This window comes from Bombina bombina, chromosome 6 (assembly GCF_027579735.1).
Source record: "Bombina bombina isolate aBomBom1 chromosome 6, aBomBom1.pri, whole genome shotgun sequence".
NCBI classification, from domain to species: domain Eukaryota; kingdom Metazoa; phylum Chordata; class Amphibia; order Anura; family Bombinatoridae; genus Bombina; species Bombina bombina.
The window spans coordinates 239,912,603-239,933,882 of NC_069504.1; the positions used below are offsets into that span (position 1 = coordinate 239,912,603).

The window sequence follows — 21,280 nt, forward strand, 5'->3', positions numbered from 1 at the left end:
CCAATCTGTACAAATTGAACAAATTTCACCAAACAGCGAGGGGAGAGTTATGCCGACTAACTCGCCTCACGTGTCAGTACCTGCATCTCCCGCCCGGGAGGTGCGTGATATTATGGCGCCTAGTACATCTGGGCAGCCATTACAGATAACATTACAAGATATGGCTACTGTTATGACTGAAGTTTTGGCTAAATTACCAGAACTAAGAGGCAAGCGTGATCACTCTGGGGTGAGAACAGAGTGCGCTGATAATTCTAGGGCCATGTCTGATACTGCGTCACAGCTTGCAGAGCATGAGGACGGAGAGCTTCATTCTGTAGGTGACGGTTCTGATCCAAACAGATTGGATTCAGATATCTCAAATTTTAAATTTAAATTGGAAAACCTCCGTGTATTACTAGGGGAGGTCTTAGCAGCTCTCAACGATTGTAACGCTGTTGCAATACCTGAGAAAATGTGTAGGTTGGATAAATACTTTGCGGTACCGGCGAGTACTGACGTTTTTCCTATACCTAAGAGATTAACTGAAATTGTTACTAAGGAGTGGGATAGACCCGGTGTGCCGTTCTCACCCCCTCCAATATTTAGAAAGATGTTTCCAATAGACGCCACCACACGGGACTTATGGCAAACGGTCCCTAAGGTGGAGGGAGCAGTTTCTACTTTAGCTAAGCGTACCACTATCCCGGTGGAGGATAGCTGTGCTTTTTCAGATCCTATGGATAAAAAATTAGAGGGTTACCTTAAGAAAATGTTTATTCAACAAGGTTTTATATTACAACCCCTTGCATGCATCGCGCCGATCACGGCTGCGGCAGCATTTTGGATTGAGTCTCTGGAAGAGAACCTTAGTTCAGCTACGCTGGACGACATTACGGACAGGCTTAGAGTCCTTAAACTAGCTAATTCATTCATTTCGGAGGCCGTAGTACATTTAACTAAACTTACGGCTAAGAATTCAGGATTCGCCATTCAGGCACGCAGAGCGCTGTGGCTAAAATCCTGGTCGGCTGATGTAACTTCTAAGTCCAAATTACTTAGTATACCTTTCAAGGGGCAAACTTTATTTGGGCCCGGTTTGAAAGAAATTATTGCTGACATTACAGGAGGTAAGGGCCACGCTCTACCTCAAGACAAAGCCAAAGCTAAGGCTAGACAGTCTAATTTTCGTCCCTTTCGGAATTTCAAAGCAGGAGCAGCGCCAACTTCCACTGCACCAAAACAGGGAGGAGCTGTTGCTCGTTACAGACAAGGCTGGAAGCCTAATCAGTCCTGGAACAAGGGCAAGCAGGCCAGTAAACCTGCTGCTGTCCCAAAGACAGCATGAACCGAGGGCCCCCGATCCGGGTCCGGATCTAGTGGGGGGCAGACTCTCTCTCTTCGCCCAGGCTTGGGCAAGAGATGTCCAGGATCCCTGGGCGCTAGAGATCATATCTCAGGGATACCTTCTAGACTTCAAATCCTCTCCCCCAAGAGGGAGATTTCATCTGTCAAGGTTGTCAACAAACCAAATAAAGAAAGACGCGTTTCTACGCTGTGTACAAGATCTATTATTAATGGGAGTGATCCATCCGGTTCCGCGGTCGGAACAAGGACAAGGGTTTTACTCAAACCTGTTTGTGGTTCCCAAAAAAGAGGGAACTTTCAGGCCAATCTTGGATTTAAAGATCCTAAACAAATTCCTAAGAGTTCCATCGTTCAAAATGGAAACTATTCGGACAATCTTACCCATGATCCAAGAGGGTCAGTACATGACCACAGTGGATTTAAAGGATGCTTACCTTCACATACCGATTCACAAAGATCATTACCGGTATCTAAGGTTTGCCTTCTTAAACAGGCATTACCAGTTTGTAGCCCTTCCATTCGGATTGGCTACGGCTCCAAGAATCTTTACAAAGGTTCTGGGTGCCCTTCTGGCGGTACTAAGACCGCGAGGAATTTCGGTAGCTCCGTACCTAGACGACATTCTGATACAAGCTTCAAGCTTTCAAACTGCCAAGTCTCATACAGAGTTAGTTCTGGCATTTCTAAGGTCGCACGGATGGAAAGTGAACGAAAAGAAGAGTTCTCTCTTTCCTCTCACAAGAGTTCCATTCTTGGGGACTCTTATAGATTCTGTAGAAATGAAGATTTATCTGACAGAAGACAGATTAACAAAGCTTCTAAATGCATGCCGTGTCCTTCATTCCATTCAACTCCCGTCAGTAGCTCAATGCATGGAGGTGATCGGCTTAATGGTAGCAGCAATGGACATAGTTCCCTTTGCACGCCTACATCTCAGACCGCTGCAATTGTGCATGCTGAGTCAGTGGAATGGGGATTACTCAGATTTGTCCCCCACTCTGAATCTGGATCAAGAGACCAGAAACTCTCTTCTATGGTGGCTTTCTCGGCCACATCTGTCCAGGGGGATACCGTTCAGCAGGCCGGACTGGACAATTGTAACAACAGACGCCAGCCTTCTAGGTTGGGGCGCTGTCTGGAATTCTCTGAAGGCTCAGGGACAATGGAGTCAGGAGGAAAGTCTCCTGCCAATAAACATTCTGGAATTGAGAGCAGTTCTCAATGCCCTTCTAGCTTGGCCCCAGTTAAAGACTCGGGGGTTCATCAGGTTTCAGTCGGACAACATCACGACTGTAGCTTACATCAACCATCAAGGAGGGACAAGAAGCTCCCTAGCAATGATAGAAGTATCAAAGATAATTCGCTGGGCAGAGTCTCACTCTTGCCATCTGTCAGCAATCCACATCCCGGGAGTGGAGAACTGGGAGGCGGATTTCTTGAGTCGCCAGACTCTTCATCCGGGGGAGTGGGAACTTCATCCGGAGGTCTTTGCCCAAATACTTCAACGTTGGGGCAAACCAGAGATAGATCTCATGGCGTCTCGCCAGAACGCCAAACTTCCTCGCTACGGATCCAGATCCAGGGATCCGGGAGCGGTTCTGATAGATGCTTTGACAGCACCTTGGAACTTCAGGATGGCTTATGTGTTTCCACCCTTCCCGCTGCTTCCTCGATTGATTGCCAAAATCAAACAGGAGAAAGCATCAGTGATTCTAATAGCGCCTGCATGGCCGCGCAGGACTTGGTATGCAGATCTAGTGGACATGTCATCCTGTCCGCCTTGGTCTCTACCTCTAAGACAGGACCTTCTGATTCAGGGTCCATTCAAACATCAAAGTCTAACTTCTCTGAAGCTGACTGCTTGGAAATTGAACGCTTGATTTTATCAAAACGTGGTTTTTCTGAGTCGGTTATTGATACCCTGATACAGGCTAGGAAGCCTGTTACCAGAAAGATTTACCATAAAATATGGCGTAAATACCTATACTGGTGTGAATCCAAAGATTACTCCTGGAGTAAGGTTAGGATTCCTAGGATATTGTCTTTTCTACAAGAAGGTTTAGAAAAGGGTTTATCGGCTAGCTCATTAAAGGGACAGATTTCAGCTCTGTCCATCTTGTTTCACAGGCGTCTGTCAGAAAATTCGGACATCCAAGCCTTTTGTCAGGCTTTAACTAGGATCAAGCCTGTGTTTAAAACTGTTGCTCCGCCATGGAGTTTAAACTTAGTTCTTAACGTTTTACAGGGTGTTCCGTTTGAACCCCTTCATTCCATTGATATAAAATTGTTATCTTGGAAAGTTCTATTTTTAATGGCTATTTCCTCGGCTCGAAGAGTCTCTGAGTTATCAGCCCTACATTGTGATTCTCCTTATCTGATCTTTCACTCAGACAAGGTAGTTCTGCGTACTAAACCTGGGTTCTTACCTAAGGTAGTCACTAACAGGAATATCAATCAAGAGATTGTTGTTCCATCCTTGTGTCCAAATCCTTCTTCAAAGAAGGAACGTCTTCTACACAATCTGGATGTAGTTCGTGCCCTCAAGTTCTACTTGCAGGCAACTAAAGATTTTCGCCAAACTTCTTCCCTGTTTGTCGTTTATTCTGGACAGAGGAGAGGTCAAAAAGCTTCTGCTACCTCTCTCTCTTTTTGGCTTCGTAGCTTAATACGTTTAGCCTATGAGACTGCTGGACAGCAGCCTCCTGAAAGAATTACAGCTCATTCCACTAGAGCTGTGGCTTCCACTTGGGCCTTTAAGAATGAGGCCTCTGTTGAACAGATTTGCAAGGCTGCAACTTGGTCTTCGCTTCATACTTTTTCCAAATTTTACAAATTTGACACTTTTGCTTCTTCGGAGGCTATTTTTGGGAGAAAGGTTCTTCAGGCAGTGGTTCCTTCTGTATAATGAGCCTGCCTATCCCTCCCGTCATCCGTGTACTTTTGCTTTGGTATTGGTATCCCAGAAGTAATGATGACCCGTGGACTGATCACACATAACAGAAGAAAACATAATTTATGCTTACCTGATAAATTCCTTTCTTCTGTTGTGTGATCAGTCCACGGCCCGCCCTGTTTTTAAGGCAGGTGCATATTTTTTAAATTATAATTCAGTCACCACTACACCCTTGGTTTCTCCTTTCTCGTTGGTCTTTGGTCGAATGACTGGAGGTGACGTAGAGGGGAGGAGCTATATAGCAACTCTGCTGGGTGAATCCTCTTGCACTTCCTGTAGGGGAGCAGATAATATCCCAGAAGTAATGATGACCCGTGGACTGATCACACAACAGAAGAAAGGAATTTATCAGGTAAGCATAAATTATGTTTTTCTGCTGCTTTATACTTGCATATCAGCCAAGTCTTAATGTTCTTAAAGCAAATTAACATCCTTTTTACTGCATTTATTTATCAATAGCCAAACTCCACCCACTATTTGCCTTGTTTGGAGGAGTCCTTCTGGGCTTGCAGTTGTTCTCAGTTAAAACCAATTAGGGACAGATATGTAGCAGGGTTATACCCTTGAGAAGTCAGCAGGTGCATTTCTAGGTGAGAGTTAAAAATTGCTCTATTTTAAAAGCTAAATTACATGAAAATGGGGCAAAATAAATAATGGCAGTATATCACAAAGTTGTTTCATTATGCAAAACTAAAGATTTTATATAAAATCTCAAGGTGTTTGCTGTCCCTTTACTGATTTTAGTTGTATCTTATCTCAGAAAGATACGTAGGTTACCATGTGGCAATATGACTCTTTCTATGCTTGAAGCAGTCTGGCAACTGTTGCTGTAACAAGAGATGAAAGAAATGTAAAATGTTCCCTCTAGTGAACTATATGTTTTGAAAACATTTATATTAACAATTATACCATATGCTGGAAATATTACGCTAAAATTACTAGATAGAGCTTGTGATTGAAGGATTGTAGAAAATTCAATGTATTGTTCATGAGTTAGACCAGTTCCTTCCCTCAAGAAACACAGAAGACCACTATGTTTAAAGGACATGGATATCAATGGTAACAATGCGTATCATACTATCAAAGGGGTTAAACACATAGATAAACTCGCTGCAGGTACACTCCTTTGCCAGTATTAAGTAGGACACAACTGGTGATTGGTGTTTCTGTGTATATCCCTCACCGAGTTGGCTCAGCAGCTTTTTTCTGCTAGGGAGTGGCAAACCACGTAGGCACCTGAATTTAAAGAGACAGTTGACACGTTGAGATTGTAATATAAAAAAACTATGCAATATACTTTATTCCCCCCCCCCTTTCCTGTAATTCCTGAAAATTGTGGGTTTTCCAGTTCTAAGAACTCAACATGCATGTGGCAGCCTTTACAAGCCTAACCCTGCCACAAATATGTCCCTATTTGGCTTCATCGGAGATGATTAGACAGTAACTGCAAAACAAGTTTTGCTAACATAATGACCAGCTGTGTCTTCTCCAGCAGCAAGCCCTGATTGGCTTCTCCAAATAAGTCATGTGGTGGGCGGAGTTTGAGATAGAAAAACAATTGCAGAAAATGAAGTGTTAATCCATTCAAAAAATGTTCACAAATTATTCACCTAATATGTTAATTTATTGCACAACTGAACCAGCATTTTGTAATTACATAAATTAACTGTGTGTTTTCCTACCTTGATGGGGTCAAACATTTAGTTACCATCAACGATCTGTGTAGTAATGAAATGCTCTAAGAGATTACAATTTCCCTTTAATTATATGAATTAGTTCTTTGCTGTGCTGTTAGATTCATTTTTTTAAACTAATTAACTTAAGGTTTATTTTTTTATTTTTTACAGGTCTGTGTTCCCAAACTAAAACACAAGACAAGTAACCAGCAAAAGAAAATTGAAAGTGGGTGTTCGTCCCCAGAACTTGATAACCAAGACTCATCTGGGAGTGAAGGTAAAATTAAATCATTTTACATATTTGATTGGTTTGGTAGGATCATCTGGGACTTATACATTTGTCTGCTAATTTCTTACTGTATGTAGATGACTATAACTTTTTGATTTTGAATATAGATTTTCTTTATTTTTTTCATTTGGTTTGTCAAAATGTCTCAAATCTTCTTTTCACTTTTCCTTCCAAACCATTTTAAAATTGTGTTCCAATATTTAAATCATCTGTGATCATGAATGATTTATAGGCTAGTATAAGAGATACAATATTTAGTAAAGTATTGGGTACGTATTAAGTAATGCTCCCAATCATTCAGTGAATACACAAGTGGTCTGTAACTTTAAGGGTTTGACTACTTTCAGTAATAAAGAAGAATTAACAAACAACGGCCTGTCATAGAACATCTTCAGCACCTGAGGAGATTTTTAGAAATACGGATGTCCATTAGTAAAATATTTAGTCATTTTAGCTTCTGTGTGTTGTTGCTAGATTTATTTTGTTAATTACTAGTGCTCTGTAAGGGCCCTCAGCTGTACCACTAACAGAGAGAAAGGGGGCCCCTGGGCACTTCCCTATTCTGTGTAATGTAATCATGCAAATATGCAGGGATGTTACACCCACTGAACAGAGGAGAGTTACCACATTGCTGATAGGGGATTGGCTCCCTCAGGACGACGACTCTCTCTTGATGTCTATGTTTTAGGAGTAATTTGTATGAAAGTGTGTTGTCATTCATGTTTAAAGGGTTAATGTCTCTAGAAGGTAGACACTGTGTCCTCAGCTTTGTGAGCATAATTAGATTGGTTGTTTTCTTTGCGTCTTTTAAATGATGGGATCATATGCAGAGAGGAAATATTCGTTCTTTTATGGGGATGGCAGACACAGCTGGCCTGATTCTGTGCCACTATAATCAGTTTATTTTCAACTGTAGTTCATCTAGTCATTAAGTCTGAATAATAGTAATGTATTCCTGTTTAATTACTCCTGACTACAACCATGATTGTAATAGGATGCTTGTTCTTCTTACGCAGTGCTCGGCATCCCCCTTTTTAATTCCAGTTATTACCTATTTACACTCTATTTGAAGCATATAATAATTTAATAGATGTTTGGCTAAAATTAACATAATTAACCGTAATACCCTAAATGAATGCACCTTTTGCCAATACCTTTTTAGTGCAACTACCAACTCATAGCACCCGTATTAGGAAGAAAGGGACTGACCACGGGGAACTTCACAGTGCCATAGAATCTATTAAAAAGACACAAGAAGAAATCAACAGGTAAATAATTTTAACATAACAGAATGTGCTGTAATTGTGTCCTTTCTTCTTAATTGACTAATATTATTATTCCACATAGAGATTTTATGATCTTTACTTATAAATGTGTGTTATTTTGTATATATTACAGCGTGATTTATATTATTTATACACATTCCTGTGCTGTTTAAGTGCCACTCATTTGATATTTTAGTTGTTTATTCACTTTGGAGCGGGTGGATTAATTCTTTGAGCTTGACGAGGACATTAGGCCTCAGCGCAGTTAGATTACAAACTTCTAATGTGTCCTGCTTGGGGCCTACAAGGTTTGTCTTTAACCCCTTATATTTTTATCTAGGGTCAGTAATACAAACGCTGCATGATTTAACAAATTATAGCATGTCGATTTTTACATCCCTTTAAGGGCACTCATTGCCGTTTGCTACAATTGATATTCTGTCCTTTTTATTATTAATGTAACAAGGATATTGCGTTCAGGATTTAGCTCTGGCAAGTGACTTATTAGGTGGGAACAATCACATGTATATACCCTTGTGCTATATTAATATTCTTATTCTCTTTTGTAGGAACATTATTGCTCTACGGAACCGTCTTACTTCAAATGCCACCTCAGAGAGCAGTTTTCTTCAACAGAGAGACTTCTACATCATTTTCTTCTTGATTTTCCTTCAGATAGCCATTAACTACTTGTTCAAATGAAGGGAGGAAAAACATAAAACTTTATGGGAAAAATGTTACCTGAAACTATCGCACTTTGGATTAGGACCGTTTTCAACCCCACTGGTGTTCTGGAGAAGCCTATAATCTCTCTTGCTGAAAAAAAGGAATTGGACTATGCGTGTGAAATATATACCATGGTCACAACTAGTGTCTTGACCCTGTAAAAGCCTCTGTCTTATTTATTCAGCATCTGTCCCCCAATTCTCAACTATAAAAGTGCCAGCCTCCTCTACTTGGCTTTTACAGTTTTTTGGAAACAAACTATATATATATATATATATATATATATATATATATATATATATATATATATATATATATATATATATATATATATAAAGAGAGAGTATGAATTCAAACAGAATAGTTAGCACTCACTGACTCTTGAATAGTAGTGCATATTTGTGATAAATTGCACTAGTATTCAAGATCCAGTGAGTGCTTGCTTTTCTGTAAGTATATATATATGCATGTGTGTGTATATATATATATATATGTATATATAAATAATATATGCGTATATATATATAAATATAAATATATATGCGTGTGTATGTATGTGTGTGTGTATATATATATATATATATATATATATATATATATATATATATAGTGTGTGTGTGTATATAATAGTGAGTGCCTGTATAGGTTAAAGTAAGCTGCAAACAATTTAGCTCTGAATTTAAATAAGAACAAATATAGAATGGTGAATTTAAATTGTGTACATTATATATTCTAATTTGAAAAATCAAAGTTAGAAAAAAAAAGTTTTGCTGTCCCATCATTTCATCTCATCTCTGCTTCACAGTTTTAATGTTGTTTAGGTCAACACGTTTAATAGGTCAATTGTTTGCTGCCTTCACAGACCTTTAAAGGGCCGTGATAATGAAAAAATTACCTGCTCTTATTATTTAGTGCATTTAATAGGGCTGCACCAACTCTCTGTGTTTAACTGCTGTTAAGGGGTTAAACACATAGTTAAAGGGACATTCAGTAGTTGAAGAGCACTGCTGCTCCCAGCGGAAAATTCCCCCTTTTTATTTCTAGAATATGATCTACCCCACTTCTATAAATGTAACCCCTTGGATGCCAGAATAAAATGGAATGTGTTTTTGTGTGTGTGTGTAATTATATATATATATATATATGTGTGTGTGTGTGTGTATATATATATATGTGTGTGTGTATATATATATATATATATATATATATATATATATATATATATATATATATATATATATATATATCCTAAACATTGCATAGCAGTGTTTATTAGCATGTGGTCTATTAAATTAACTGTCTATACTGAGTTTCTCCATATTGTAAATATAAAACAAATTCAGCATAATGCTATAGGACCAAAATAATATATTGTTTATTTTTTAAGATTTGGAACATAAAATATTTTTTTTTCTGTGCTTCAATTATCCTTTTATACTGTTACATTGTGAAATATTTTAGCATTGATCTAGTTTTTCATAACCAAAGGGTAAATGTTTGCATGACAAATTAGTTGTGCTATACAATACATGGAGATGTGATTCATCAAGAAAACATATTGATACCTTCTTTGGATTTATGTTAATTATTTGGAGGATGATGGGAACTATCATTAACAAAACTCATTTTTCATTTATCTAAGATAAGTTTGATTTTTATGCTTTGAAGAGTAGAAGTAGCAAAACTCAACTATATACCTATAAATGGTTAATATTAACAATGGAAATATTATCAGTATGTACAAGTTTTGTCTGTTACATTGAATTGGATTGCATATAAAAAAACACATTGCTAAATATATACATAACAATAAAAAGTATAAAATCTATCAAACAATGGACAACCACCTCTTCCACAAATTTGGAATAAATGAAAATATTCATTAATTTATATATCTTAACATTTTTAGTTTTCCATATTGAGAATTCAATTACACAGGCAACACAGACTAGTTATGAAGTGGGTTATTTATCATATGAAAAAAAGGTTGAGCTCTTGCGATTTTTAAATAGATGTGAATAATGTTACAACACTACTTGCAAGGCGGGAAATGATCTTTTGCATATTTGCCAAAGTTTTATTTAAGAAGCCAGAAGAGGTCTTCTCTAATGTAGGTTTAGCATAGGTATAATGATGCGCAGTTTCATTCTAAATCAAATAATATTTCCACTATGTGGATAATAGTACATACTGTATTGAATTGATATTATGTGTCATATCAAAAAGATGGAACTCCGTAACCATACAACTGTGTAATACATCACTTTAAGTGCCCGTAGGAACTGGATAGCCTCCGTCAATGCTATCACTTGTATATTTTCTTTATTTCAGCTTTAGCAAATAAGTTGAATATTGACATATTTGTATGTTATTATTAGTAATCTATAAGAACGATGAACTCCAATAATTGTCTTGTTTTCACAAATCTTTTAAAGGCACATGTATTTATATTAAGAAGACCACATAACTGCAATTAATGTTTTGTTTTAACTGATAGGTGTATTTTGGATTTTTTTACATTTTATTTTTTAATTTAACCTCTTCAGACCTTAAAGGGATGCATAGCATTATGTGTAGCAGGCAATGAAGAGGTAAATGTATGTTATAGTTGTAGTATTTTATTCTTATTGCACATTAAAAAGCATTCTAAATTTATATATACTTCATACTTAATGTAGATACCAGAAATACTTGCAATCTAGTCTTTCCTTGGCCTCTGTACAGTAACATCATTTTGAGCTGATAATTGCAGCCTAAGATGTCTTCTAGATTGCAAGCCAAGCAACTGTAAATTGTATATTGGATAGGTTATAATTATGTAAAAACCATATAATAGCAATATACATATATAAATATTGCACATCTGCATCTTGCATATCCTTCAGCACGTATTACAGTGCAGCATATACATTTGCATCTCTCATGCTAAGAATTAGCACAAATTGCAGTTCTGAATTTTTTAAGAATTGCGGTTGTCTGTCATTAAAATTATCGGTGAACTGAACTTGAGCAATGTTGTATCTGATTAACTTTATCTTAAGTAAAGGAACTTGTTTGTGTAGGGTTTAGCCACTAAGAAAAACATATAGCAGTTTATTTTAATGCAAACTTATTCCTGCTAAATAAGAATATGTGAGGTTATTACTTACTGGTGTGCAAAGGCAGGGGGTTAGACTATGTAGCTTAGTGTAATTCCCATGTTAGACCACAGTAACTGTTCAATTCTAAAGAGATACAAAGAGACATTTTGACATTGGAGAAACCATGTTGAAGCTGATTTCAACCTGTTGACTCTCCCTCAGGAATGGTTGAGATAAATAAAACTATATGGCTGTGTATTACTTTATTTATCTCTGATGTTTATATAGCAACTGAGATTTGCACTTTGTGGAGGAAATAAGTGCACTGTTTAACGCTACTTCTCATGATAGTTTAATTGTGCCTTTTAACAGATGCATAAAAGGAGGTGGTTTTGAAGCTTGTGCCATACATATGTGACCATAGGATTGAAGTCCATGCTTCTAGTTTTTCAAAATGATCTTTAACATTTGCTGTCTGATATTTAGCCACTTAATTCCTGAGGGAGAAAAAATGCACAACTTCTACTGATTAACTTTAAGGTACATTCTAAAGCAAATAATTACATGGTTTAGTTCGTTAGAGCATATGCTGTTTTTGTATCACTGACCTTAGACGACTGTTTTTAACATGCTCAGCCAATTGGAAGAGGCAGTAGCACTACCCACCAATCACTGGCTGTATGTTTAAAGGGACACTGTACCCAAATTTTTTTCTTTCGTGATTCAGATAGAGCATGAAATTTTAAGCAACTTTCTAATTTACTCCTATTATCAAATTTTCTTCATTCTCTTGGTATCTTCATTTGAAATACACGAATGTAAGTTTAGATGCCGGCCCATTTTTGGTGAACAATCTGGGTTGTCCTTGCTGATTGGTGGATAAATTCATCCACCAATAAAAAGTGCTGTCCAGAGTACTGAAACCAAAAAAAGCTTAGATGCCTTCTTTTTCAAATAAAGATAGCAAGAGAATGAAGAAAAATTGATAATAGGAGCAAATTAGAAAGTTGCTTAAAATAGCATGCTCTTTCTGAATTACAAAAGAAAAAAAATGGGTTCAGTGTCCCTTTAACCCTCTTGCTGGAGATAAACATATAGTAATAGTTGTGTTCTCCCCAGGATCTATTTAATGGACAAACCACCTGGCTATAATGTAAGCTACAATTAGCTAATATTACAACTTTTTTCAAAGTTTGTTGCCCAAATTATCATGAAACCAATTTATGTTTAATTATGCTATTAATTGGTGCTTTGGATAGCTTAAAGGGACATAATACCCATATGCTAAGTCACTTGAAAGTGATGCACCATAACTGTTAAAAGCTGACAGGAAAATATCAATTGAGAATCTCTATGCAAAAAAAGGAAGATATTTTACCTCACAATTTCCTCAGCTCACCAGAGTAAGTTCTGTGTAAAAAGCTATATTTCAGTTACTGCCCAGCTGCAGGTAAAAAAAAAGAAGAAATGAATAGCAGCCATTCAGCATCATCAGTGCTGAGGTCATGGACTCTTTTACTGTGGTCTCATGAGATTTCATTTAACTCGCATGAGATTTCATAGTAAACTTCCTTAAACTGAATAGGGAAATAACATGAGTGTGCTTGAGGCTCGCTCCATTGCCTGTCCCGGGACAGGCATACTGATTTGCTGCTTACAATGGGGTTTGAATACTTAGGACATTTAGAGGTAAAATATATTTCTTATTTACATAGAGATGTTCAGGTGGTATTTTCTAGTCACTTCCAAGTGTTTCAACATTTGGGTATCATGGCTCTTTACATAACATTTATAAATAACAGAAAATATTATAATATTGCAAAGTATTTCACTGCCCCCCCCCCCCCCCGACCTAGCTACTTCATAATGCCACCCAGCTGGCAAAACTCTTGTGGAGATCACTGAATAATATAGTCAGTAATTAAAAAATTGACATGCTTTAACTAATCAGAGAATGCGTTTCTTTAACTCCTGATAGGGCCTCCAGTTGTAGAGTGGTTTATAGAACAGCAATATCCACCATTTTACACGTGTCATGATAATAGTTATGACTTTATATCTTCACACATTTACATTTGTAACTGGTATGTATACAATGAAGTCATAACAATTTGTGGCATATCCTTAATAGCCATAATACCAATCAATGACCTCTTATACACAAAATTGTGACTTCATTATCATGTGTATAGACATTTTTTTTAAAAGCATTTATTTGTGGGTCACAGCTTTAGAGTTGAAGTTGTTTAATGTTCTGTATTTTAACTACATACTTTGATAAACCTTTTCACTATAAGAACAGTAGCAACACATTCTTTGGAAGTTTCACCTTTCTATGAAAAGTCTTGAAAAAGAGTCAATACAGTTTATTTTTCCTAAATTTCATTTTGTTTTTGTTTGCTAGTTATAATGATCTTGTAAACTGGACTCATTTTTTTATGCACGCCTGTTATTTTAACACCAATGCTTTATTTTTTTTGTATTGTTATATTTTTAAATAAATCTAGACTGTTAAATAAAAAAATAATCAGTATGACCAGTGTTAGATAACGAAGAACAGCCAGAACCAACAAAGAAAAATGTGAATAAACATCTAAAATATATATATATATATATATATATATATATATATATATATATATATATATATATATATATATATATATTGGTTTAATGATTTCGTATGTTGATCCTCTGTATGTAATTAAAAATGATGATTGCATAGCTGCACATTTTATTTTCTAGGTGGTTTGGCTTAGAATGCCAAAGAGATGGAATGTTGTAACATAAAAGAATGAAATGTTTTGTCTATTAAAGCATGTTATATGTTCATCTGTGTTCAACTTGTAAAATGGCTTTTGAAAAAAATAAGCACTACCACTGGTCAGTAGTTTTGTATTTCCATTTAGAATAAAAATGTGATCATAATATTTCTGGTCTTGTCTGCTTTTTATGGGAGTCTGTTTGTCAAGCTGAAATGGTAGCTTTTGAATTTTGCTCTTTGCTTTTGATAAAAGAACATCTATGTATTAAATATATATTCATTTTAATACTGTCAAAAGAAACAATCAGTAACACTAAGGGTGTGTTACTACTAGGGGGCGCACAGGACCTTATATGATTATTATGTAAATAGGCTAAGAGAGAAGAGAACAAGATATTACATATAATAACTATAATAAAATATACTATACGGAATAATGTAAACAAAAGTGAAACAATTCTTATAAATATGGGACTATGAGAAACATAGGATACAACACAAATAATAACAAATACAGTAATAAGAAATTCCTGAAAGGTTCTTATCTGGAAATGCTGTCTTCTTCTGCAATGTTATATAGATGGTAAATGTCCCAATTGGGGTGGGAATAGTCCCAAATGATGAATGTGATCAAATACCAGGATGATCAATGATCAGGAACACAGATGATGACTGGAGTCAGCTGCTTTGTCAGGGAAATCAGGATCTAAGATCTAAATCACAAAAAGACAAAGGCGCCTCCTAGTGTAATACAGTTGGTGAAAGAGATTTGATAGGTAATCAAAAAGTTACTCACAAGTGGAGCAGCACCCAATTGTGCTAAATCAAACAGACTGGGATCTCACAGTGTCCCAGCTCACTGACACTGCAAGGAAACTGGTTTCTCCAATGTCTTGCCGGACTGACAGAGCTCAGACTCTCACAAAGAGGTTTACATAAAACCAAATTTTATTAATAAAATAAAAATCTCAGTGTCTCATGACACTAGATATTAAAAGAACAAGCAACGCGTTTCTCAGACTGCTGTCTGTTTCATCAGGCTGTTTTCAGCAGTCTGAGAAACGCGTTGCTTGTTCTTTTAATATCTAGTGTCATGAGACACTGAGATTTTTATTTTATTAATAAAATTTGGTTTTATGTAAACCTCTTTGTGAGAGTCTGAGCTCTGTCAGTCCGGCAAGACATTGGAGAAACCAGTTTCCTTGCAGTGTCAGTGAGCTGGGACACTGTGAGATCCCAGTCTGTTTGATTTAGCACAATTGGGTGCTGCTCCACTTGTGAGTAACTTTTTGATTACCTATCAAATCTCTTTCACCAACTGTATTACACTAGGAGGCGCCTTTGTCTTTTTGTGATTTTTTTCACAGAGAAAACTTGTTCATTTTAATACTGCATGTTACATAAACCCTGATTCAAATAAGTCATTTATTTTCTTTTTTAAGACACGATGAGTCCATGGATCATCTTAATTACTAATGGAATATTCACCTCCTGGTCAGCAGGAGGAGGCAAAGAGCACCACAGCAGAGATGTTAAATAGCTCCTCCCTTCCCTCCCACTCTAGTCATTCTCTTTGCCTACGTTAGTGATAGGAAGAGGTAAAGTGAGGTGTTAATAAACTCTTGACTGAAGAATCTTTTCTCTTTTTAAAGTAGTGCCAGAGTGTGCTGCTTTGTTCTAGGGTGTAGCCATAGTCCATATCAGTCTCTACAGTAGAGCTTTGGTGGCTTTAGAGCAATGGGAACTTGTGGGACATAATTCTCACTGTGCCTCCCATACATTTATGCTGCCCTAACCCTGAAAAATCTGAGGGATATTACTCAGTATTTTCTCTTATTTCACAGGCCCATGTGAGGGAGAGGACCTCTCAAGCCTGGGAGCTGCCTTTGCTGTTGGGCAGAATGAGGTAAGTGCTGACTTTTATTTCTGGGGTTAGAAAAAGAAAGACTCAGAAGAAGTTAGACACTTATTTTGTGAGAATGGACATAAAATGAAGCCCTTAAGGAGTTGGACACTTTATATTTATCAAGCATGAATTCTCCTTTTTGCTCAGGAGACTATATGTGACAGCTAGACGCAGGCACTGGGGAAAACTGCAACAGGATCTCTATCTGATCTCAAGGCTGCAGTATCAGACACATCGCTCTGGCTAGTTACAGCTATTTTAAAAAGCAATTGTGGTTCACATCTCCCGGCGGTTACACATACAGACATGCCGACCTGGAGGTAACTGTATTGACATCGCCCACAATGGGCGCAATTGGGCTCTTTATATTTATTAAGTAGGGCTATCTGGCGATTGCGGTGGTCACATCTCCCGGTGGTTACATGTACAACAAAAATGCCGACCGGGAGATGACTGTATTGTCAACGCCCACGACGGGTGGCACTGGTACTAGGGGAGGCGACATTTGCATAGCGCGCCTTCTCTTTCGGTGAGTCTGAAAGGAAGTGGTACAGTTACTTGTCCTATTACGCATCCTTTATTATTTAATGCGTAATTAGGACCGGAGACTGTCTTCCGCTGTTGCAGTGGAGTTTCAGATCTGACCATACTGCTCAGAGAGGAGTTAGTTTTATTGGTCAGGCAGGCACCTCAGCAGTTCCCTGCTGAGGTGTACTGGTAACTTGCAAGGCTATTTAAGCTTTTCTGGCCGATTTACACAAAATAAGAAATAAAAAAAATAAAAAGTTACCATTTTAAGTGATAGTAACGTATTGGAATTTTTATTAAAAATTTTAATTTTTCTTTGATATCTTGGTTCAGAATGGACCAAGAGGTCATGCAGAGGGTCACTTGTTTTTTGTGTTGATGACAATGAACCACCAATCCCTTTTCTATTCCTCATGTATGAGAGGAAGTTAATCCTTAGGGATAGTCTTTTTTTCTGAGACATTTCCCAAAGAGGAGGTTGTTCAGAAATCTAATGACAATGTTCAACATAAGCAGTTTTCTCCTCAGGAGTCCCAACATTTTATTGCCCTCCCATGCAGTGCCCTGCGCTTCCTCTATAACTCATTCTGGGTTATGCTCCTCTCATGTCTTCTGATGCGTTGTCGGCTTTTCCAATGTTGCAGGGAAAGCATTAGAGGACAGACAGGCATTCAGCAAGCGAGGTTTCTGACACAGTGTAATTCTTCTTGCTGATACTGAAGTTGTACCTTTCAGGTTTAAGCTAGAACATCTCCGTCCGTTACTCAAAGAGGTTTTAGCTACTTTGGATGACAGCGATTCCATGGTCGTAGTTAATCCTGCAAAAAAAAATGTCCCCAAGGTGGAACGAGCTGTTTTCACCTTAGCTAAGAGAACTACTATACCCTTAGAGGATAGTTGTGCTTCAAAGATCCTGTGGACCAGAAATTAGAGGGGTTACTCAGAGGTACACCAGGGCTTCCAATGGCAGCCAGCTGTGTACATTGCTAACGTCACTGGTTCGACGGCATATTGGTTGATGCATTACCTGATGCTATTAGGACTGACATTCCCCTGGATGAAAACCAGGATAGGATAACAGCTCTTAAATTGGCTAATTCCTTTATTACGGATGCTTCCTTTTAAGGTATCAATTGGGAGCAAAGATTTCAGGTTTCTCTGTTCTAGCTCGCAGAGTCTTTTGGTTAAAACCTTGGTCTGCGGATGTATCCTCTAAGTCTAAGCTTTTAGCGATTCCTTACAAGGGGAAGACCTTGTTTGGACTGGGCTTGAAGGAAATAATCTCTGATATCATGGGAGGTAGGGGTCATCTTCTCCCTCAAGATATGAGAAACAAACAAATTGGACGACAGAGTCTTGGAACAAGAATAAACAATCCAAGACAGTATGAAGGGCATGCCCCCGATCCGGATCTGGTAGGGGGCAGACTTTCCTTCTTCGTTCAGGATTGGGTTCGGGTCGGTCAGGATCCCTAGGCTATAGAAATTGTGTCTCAGGGGTACAAATTGGAGTTCAAAGGTTTTCCTGCCAGAGGCAGGTTTCTACTTTCAAGATTATCTGCAGACCAGACAAAGAGAGAGGCGTTCTTACATTGTGTAGGAGACCTCTCTGCCCTGGGAGTGATTGTTCCCGTTCCACAGGAACAGGGGCAGGGTTTTTATTCCAATCTGTTCGTAGTTCCCAATAAGGAGGGAACCTTCAGACCAATTTTAGACCTCAGGAGTTTAAACAAATTTCTCAGGGTTCCGTCTTTCAAGATGGAAACTATTCATTCCGTTCTTCCATTGATCCAGGTGGGTCAATTTATGACAACAGTGGATTTAAAGGACGCATAGCTACATGTTCCTATCCACAGGGATCATCACAAGTTCCTAAGGTTTGCCTTTCTAGACAAACACTTCCAGTTCGTGACTCTTCTTTTCGGTCTGGCCACGGCTCCCAGAATCTTCACAAAGGTTCTGGGGTCTCTACTGGCGGTTCTAAGGCCACGGGGCATTGGGGTGGCGCCTTATCTGGACGATATTCTTGTCCAGGCACCATCTTTTCAACAAGCAAGATCCCATTCTGACATGGTGTTATCTTTCCTGAGAACTCACGGGTGGAAGGTAATTTTGGAAAGAGTTCCTTAGTCCCAAATACAAGGGTGACTTTCTTGGGAACCATAATAGATTCCATATCTATGAAGATTTTTCTGACAGAAGTCAGGAAATCAAAGTTTGTCGATACTTGTCTAGCCCTTCAGTCCACTCCTTGGCCGTCAGTGGCCTAGTGAATGGAGGTAATCGTCCTGATGGTGGCGGCTATGGCCATCATCCCGTTTTGTTCGGTTCCACCTCAGACTTCTGCAGTTAAGCATGCTCAGGCAATGGAACAGAGACTATGCAGACTTGTCTCCTCGAATAACCCTGGAGCAGGAGACGAGGGACTCGCTTCAATGGTGGTTGTCTCTGGATCATCTCTTCCAGGGAACCTGCTTTCGCGGATCATCCTGGGTGATTGTGACAACAGACGCCAGCCTTCTAGGGTGGGGAGCTGTCTGGGGTTCCCTAAAGGCTCAAGGAGTTTGAACTCTGTCAGAGTTGGTTCTTCCTGTAAACATCCTGGTACTGAGAACGATCTTCAATGCTCTTCTGGCCTGGCCTCAGTTAGCCTCGGCCCAGTTTATCAGGTTCCAACATAACTTCAGTGGCTTACATCAATCATCAGGGAGGAATGTGGAGTTCCTTAGCGATGACGTAGGTAACCAAGATAATTCAGTGGGCGGAGGCCCATTCTTGCTATCTGTCGGTGATCCACATCCCAGGAGTGGTCAACTGGGAGGCGGTCTTTCTGAGCAGGCAGACATTTCATCCGGAGGAGTGGGAACTCCATTCGGAAGTGTTTTCCAGACTGATTCTCAAATGGGGTCAGCCAGAGTTAGATCTCATGGTATCTCGACAGAATGCCAAGATCCCGAGATATCGAGGGATCCCCATTCGGAACTGATAGATGCTCTGGTGGTTCCTTAGACCTTCAGTCTAGCATACCTATTTCTTCCATTTGCGCTTCTTCCTCTGATCTTTGCTCGAATCAAACAGGAGAGGGTGTCGGTGATTCTCATTGCTCCGGCTTGGCCTCGCAGGATTTGGTATGCTGATCTGGTGGACATGTCATCTCTGCCACCTTGGAGACTTCCGTTGAGGAAGGACCTTATAATTCAAGGGCCCTTCCTTCACCCCTATCTAGTTTCTCTGAAGCTGACTGCTTGGAGATTGAACGCTTAATTTTGTCCAAGCGGGTTTTTCTGACTCAGTCATAGAGACCATGATTCAGCCTCGTAAGCCTGTAACTAGAAAGATTTACCATAAGATATGGCGTAGATTTCTTTATTGGTGTGAATCCAAGGGCTACTCATGGAGTAGAGTTAGGATTCCTAGAATTTTGTCTTTTCCCCAAGAGGGTTTTGAGAAGGGTTTATCGACGAGTTCCCTAAAGGGTCAAATCTCGGCCTTGTCAATTTTGTTACTCAAATGTCTGGCGGATGTCCCAGATGTACAATCCTTTTGTCAGGCCTTGCTCAGAATCATGCCTGTGTTCAAACCAGTTACTCCTCCATGGAGTCTTGCTTAGTTCTCAAAGTTCTTCAAGGGGCTACGTTTGAGCCTATGCATTCCTTAGATATTAAAATATTATCTTGGAAAGTTTTGTTTCTTGTTGCGATTTCTTCAGCTCGTAGAGTGTCAGAGCTCTCGGCATTACAGTTAGAGTCTCCTTATCTTATTTTCCATTCAGATAAGGTAGTTTTACTTACTAAATTAGGATTTCTTCCAACAGCAGTTTATGATCGGAACATTAATCAGGAGATTGTTGTTCCTTCTTTGTGTTCTAATCCTTCTCAAAAAGGAACGACTTCTGCACAATTTGGACGTGGTCCATACCTGCAGGCGTCTAAGGACTTTCGTCAGTCTTCTTCTTTGTGGCTACTTCTCTTTCTTTTTGCTGAAGAGAATCATACGTTTTGCATATGAGACTGCTGGACAGCAGCCTCCAGAGAGAGTTACGGCTCATTCCACAAGGGTTGTTGTTTCCTCATGGGCGTTCAAGAACGAAGCTTCTGTGGAACAGATTTGCAAGGATGCAACTTGGTCCTCTCTTCACACTTTTCAATATTATACAAATTTGATACTTTTGCCACGGCTGAGGCCACTTTTGGGAGGAAGGTTTTTCAAGCAGTGGTGCCTTTCGTTTAGGTTCCCTGTCTTGTCCCTCCCGTATCATCTGTGTACTCTAGCTTGGGTATTGAATCCCATTAGTAATTAAGATGATCCGTGGACTCATCGTGTCTTAAAAAAGAAAAGAAAATTTAAGCTTACCTGATAAATTTATTTCTTTTTTGACACAATGAGTCCACTCCCCGCCCTGTCCTTATAAACAGGTTGTGGGTTATTGTAAACTTCAGACACCTCTGCACCTTGGCTTTTCCTTTCTCTTCCTAAATTCGGTCGAATGACTGGAGTGGGAGGGAAGGGAGGAGCTATTTAACAGCTCTGTTGTGGTGCTCTTTGCCTCCTCCTGCTGACCAGGAGGTTAATATCCCATTAGTAATTAAGATGATCCGTGGACTCATCGTGTCAAAAAAGAAATAAATTTATCAGGTAAGCATAAATTTTCTTTTTAAAGACACGATGAGTCCACGGATCATCTTGATTACTTATGGGATATTCACCTCCTGGTCAGCAGGAGGAGGCAAAGAGCACAACAGCAGAG

At 38.8% G+C, this 21,280-nt stretch overlaps 1 protein-coding gene across 4 annotated transcripts in view; it reads left to right on the forward strand.

Moving 5' to 3' along the window:
• The window catches only part of OSBPL8 (oxysterol binding protein like 8), a 760,079-nt gene extending 745,813 nt beyond the window's left edge, over nt 1–14,266 (forward strand). For all 4 annotated transcript variants that reach the window (XM_053716764.1, XM_053716766.1, XM_053716765.1 and 1 more), the window contains 3 exons: nt 6,148–6,253; nt 7,428–7,533; nt 8,100–14,266. In XM_053716764.1, coding sequence (XP_053572739.1) covers nt 6,148–6,253; nt 7,428–7,533; nt 8,100–8,232 — 345 coding nt within the window. In that variant the 3' untranslated portion in view covers nt 8,233–14,266. The remainder of the gene's footprint in view (nt 1–6,147; nt 6,254–7,427; nt 7,534–8,099) is intronic.
• Nucleotides 14,267–21,280: the final 7,014 nt, after the last annotated feature.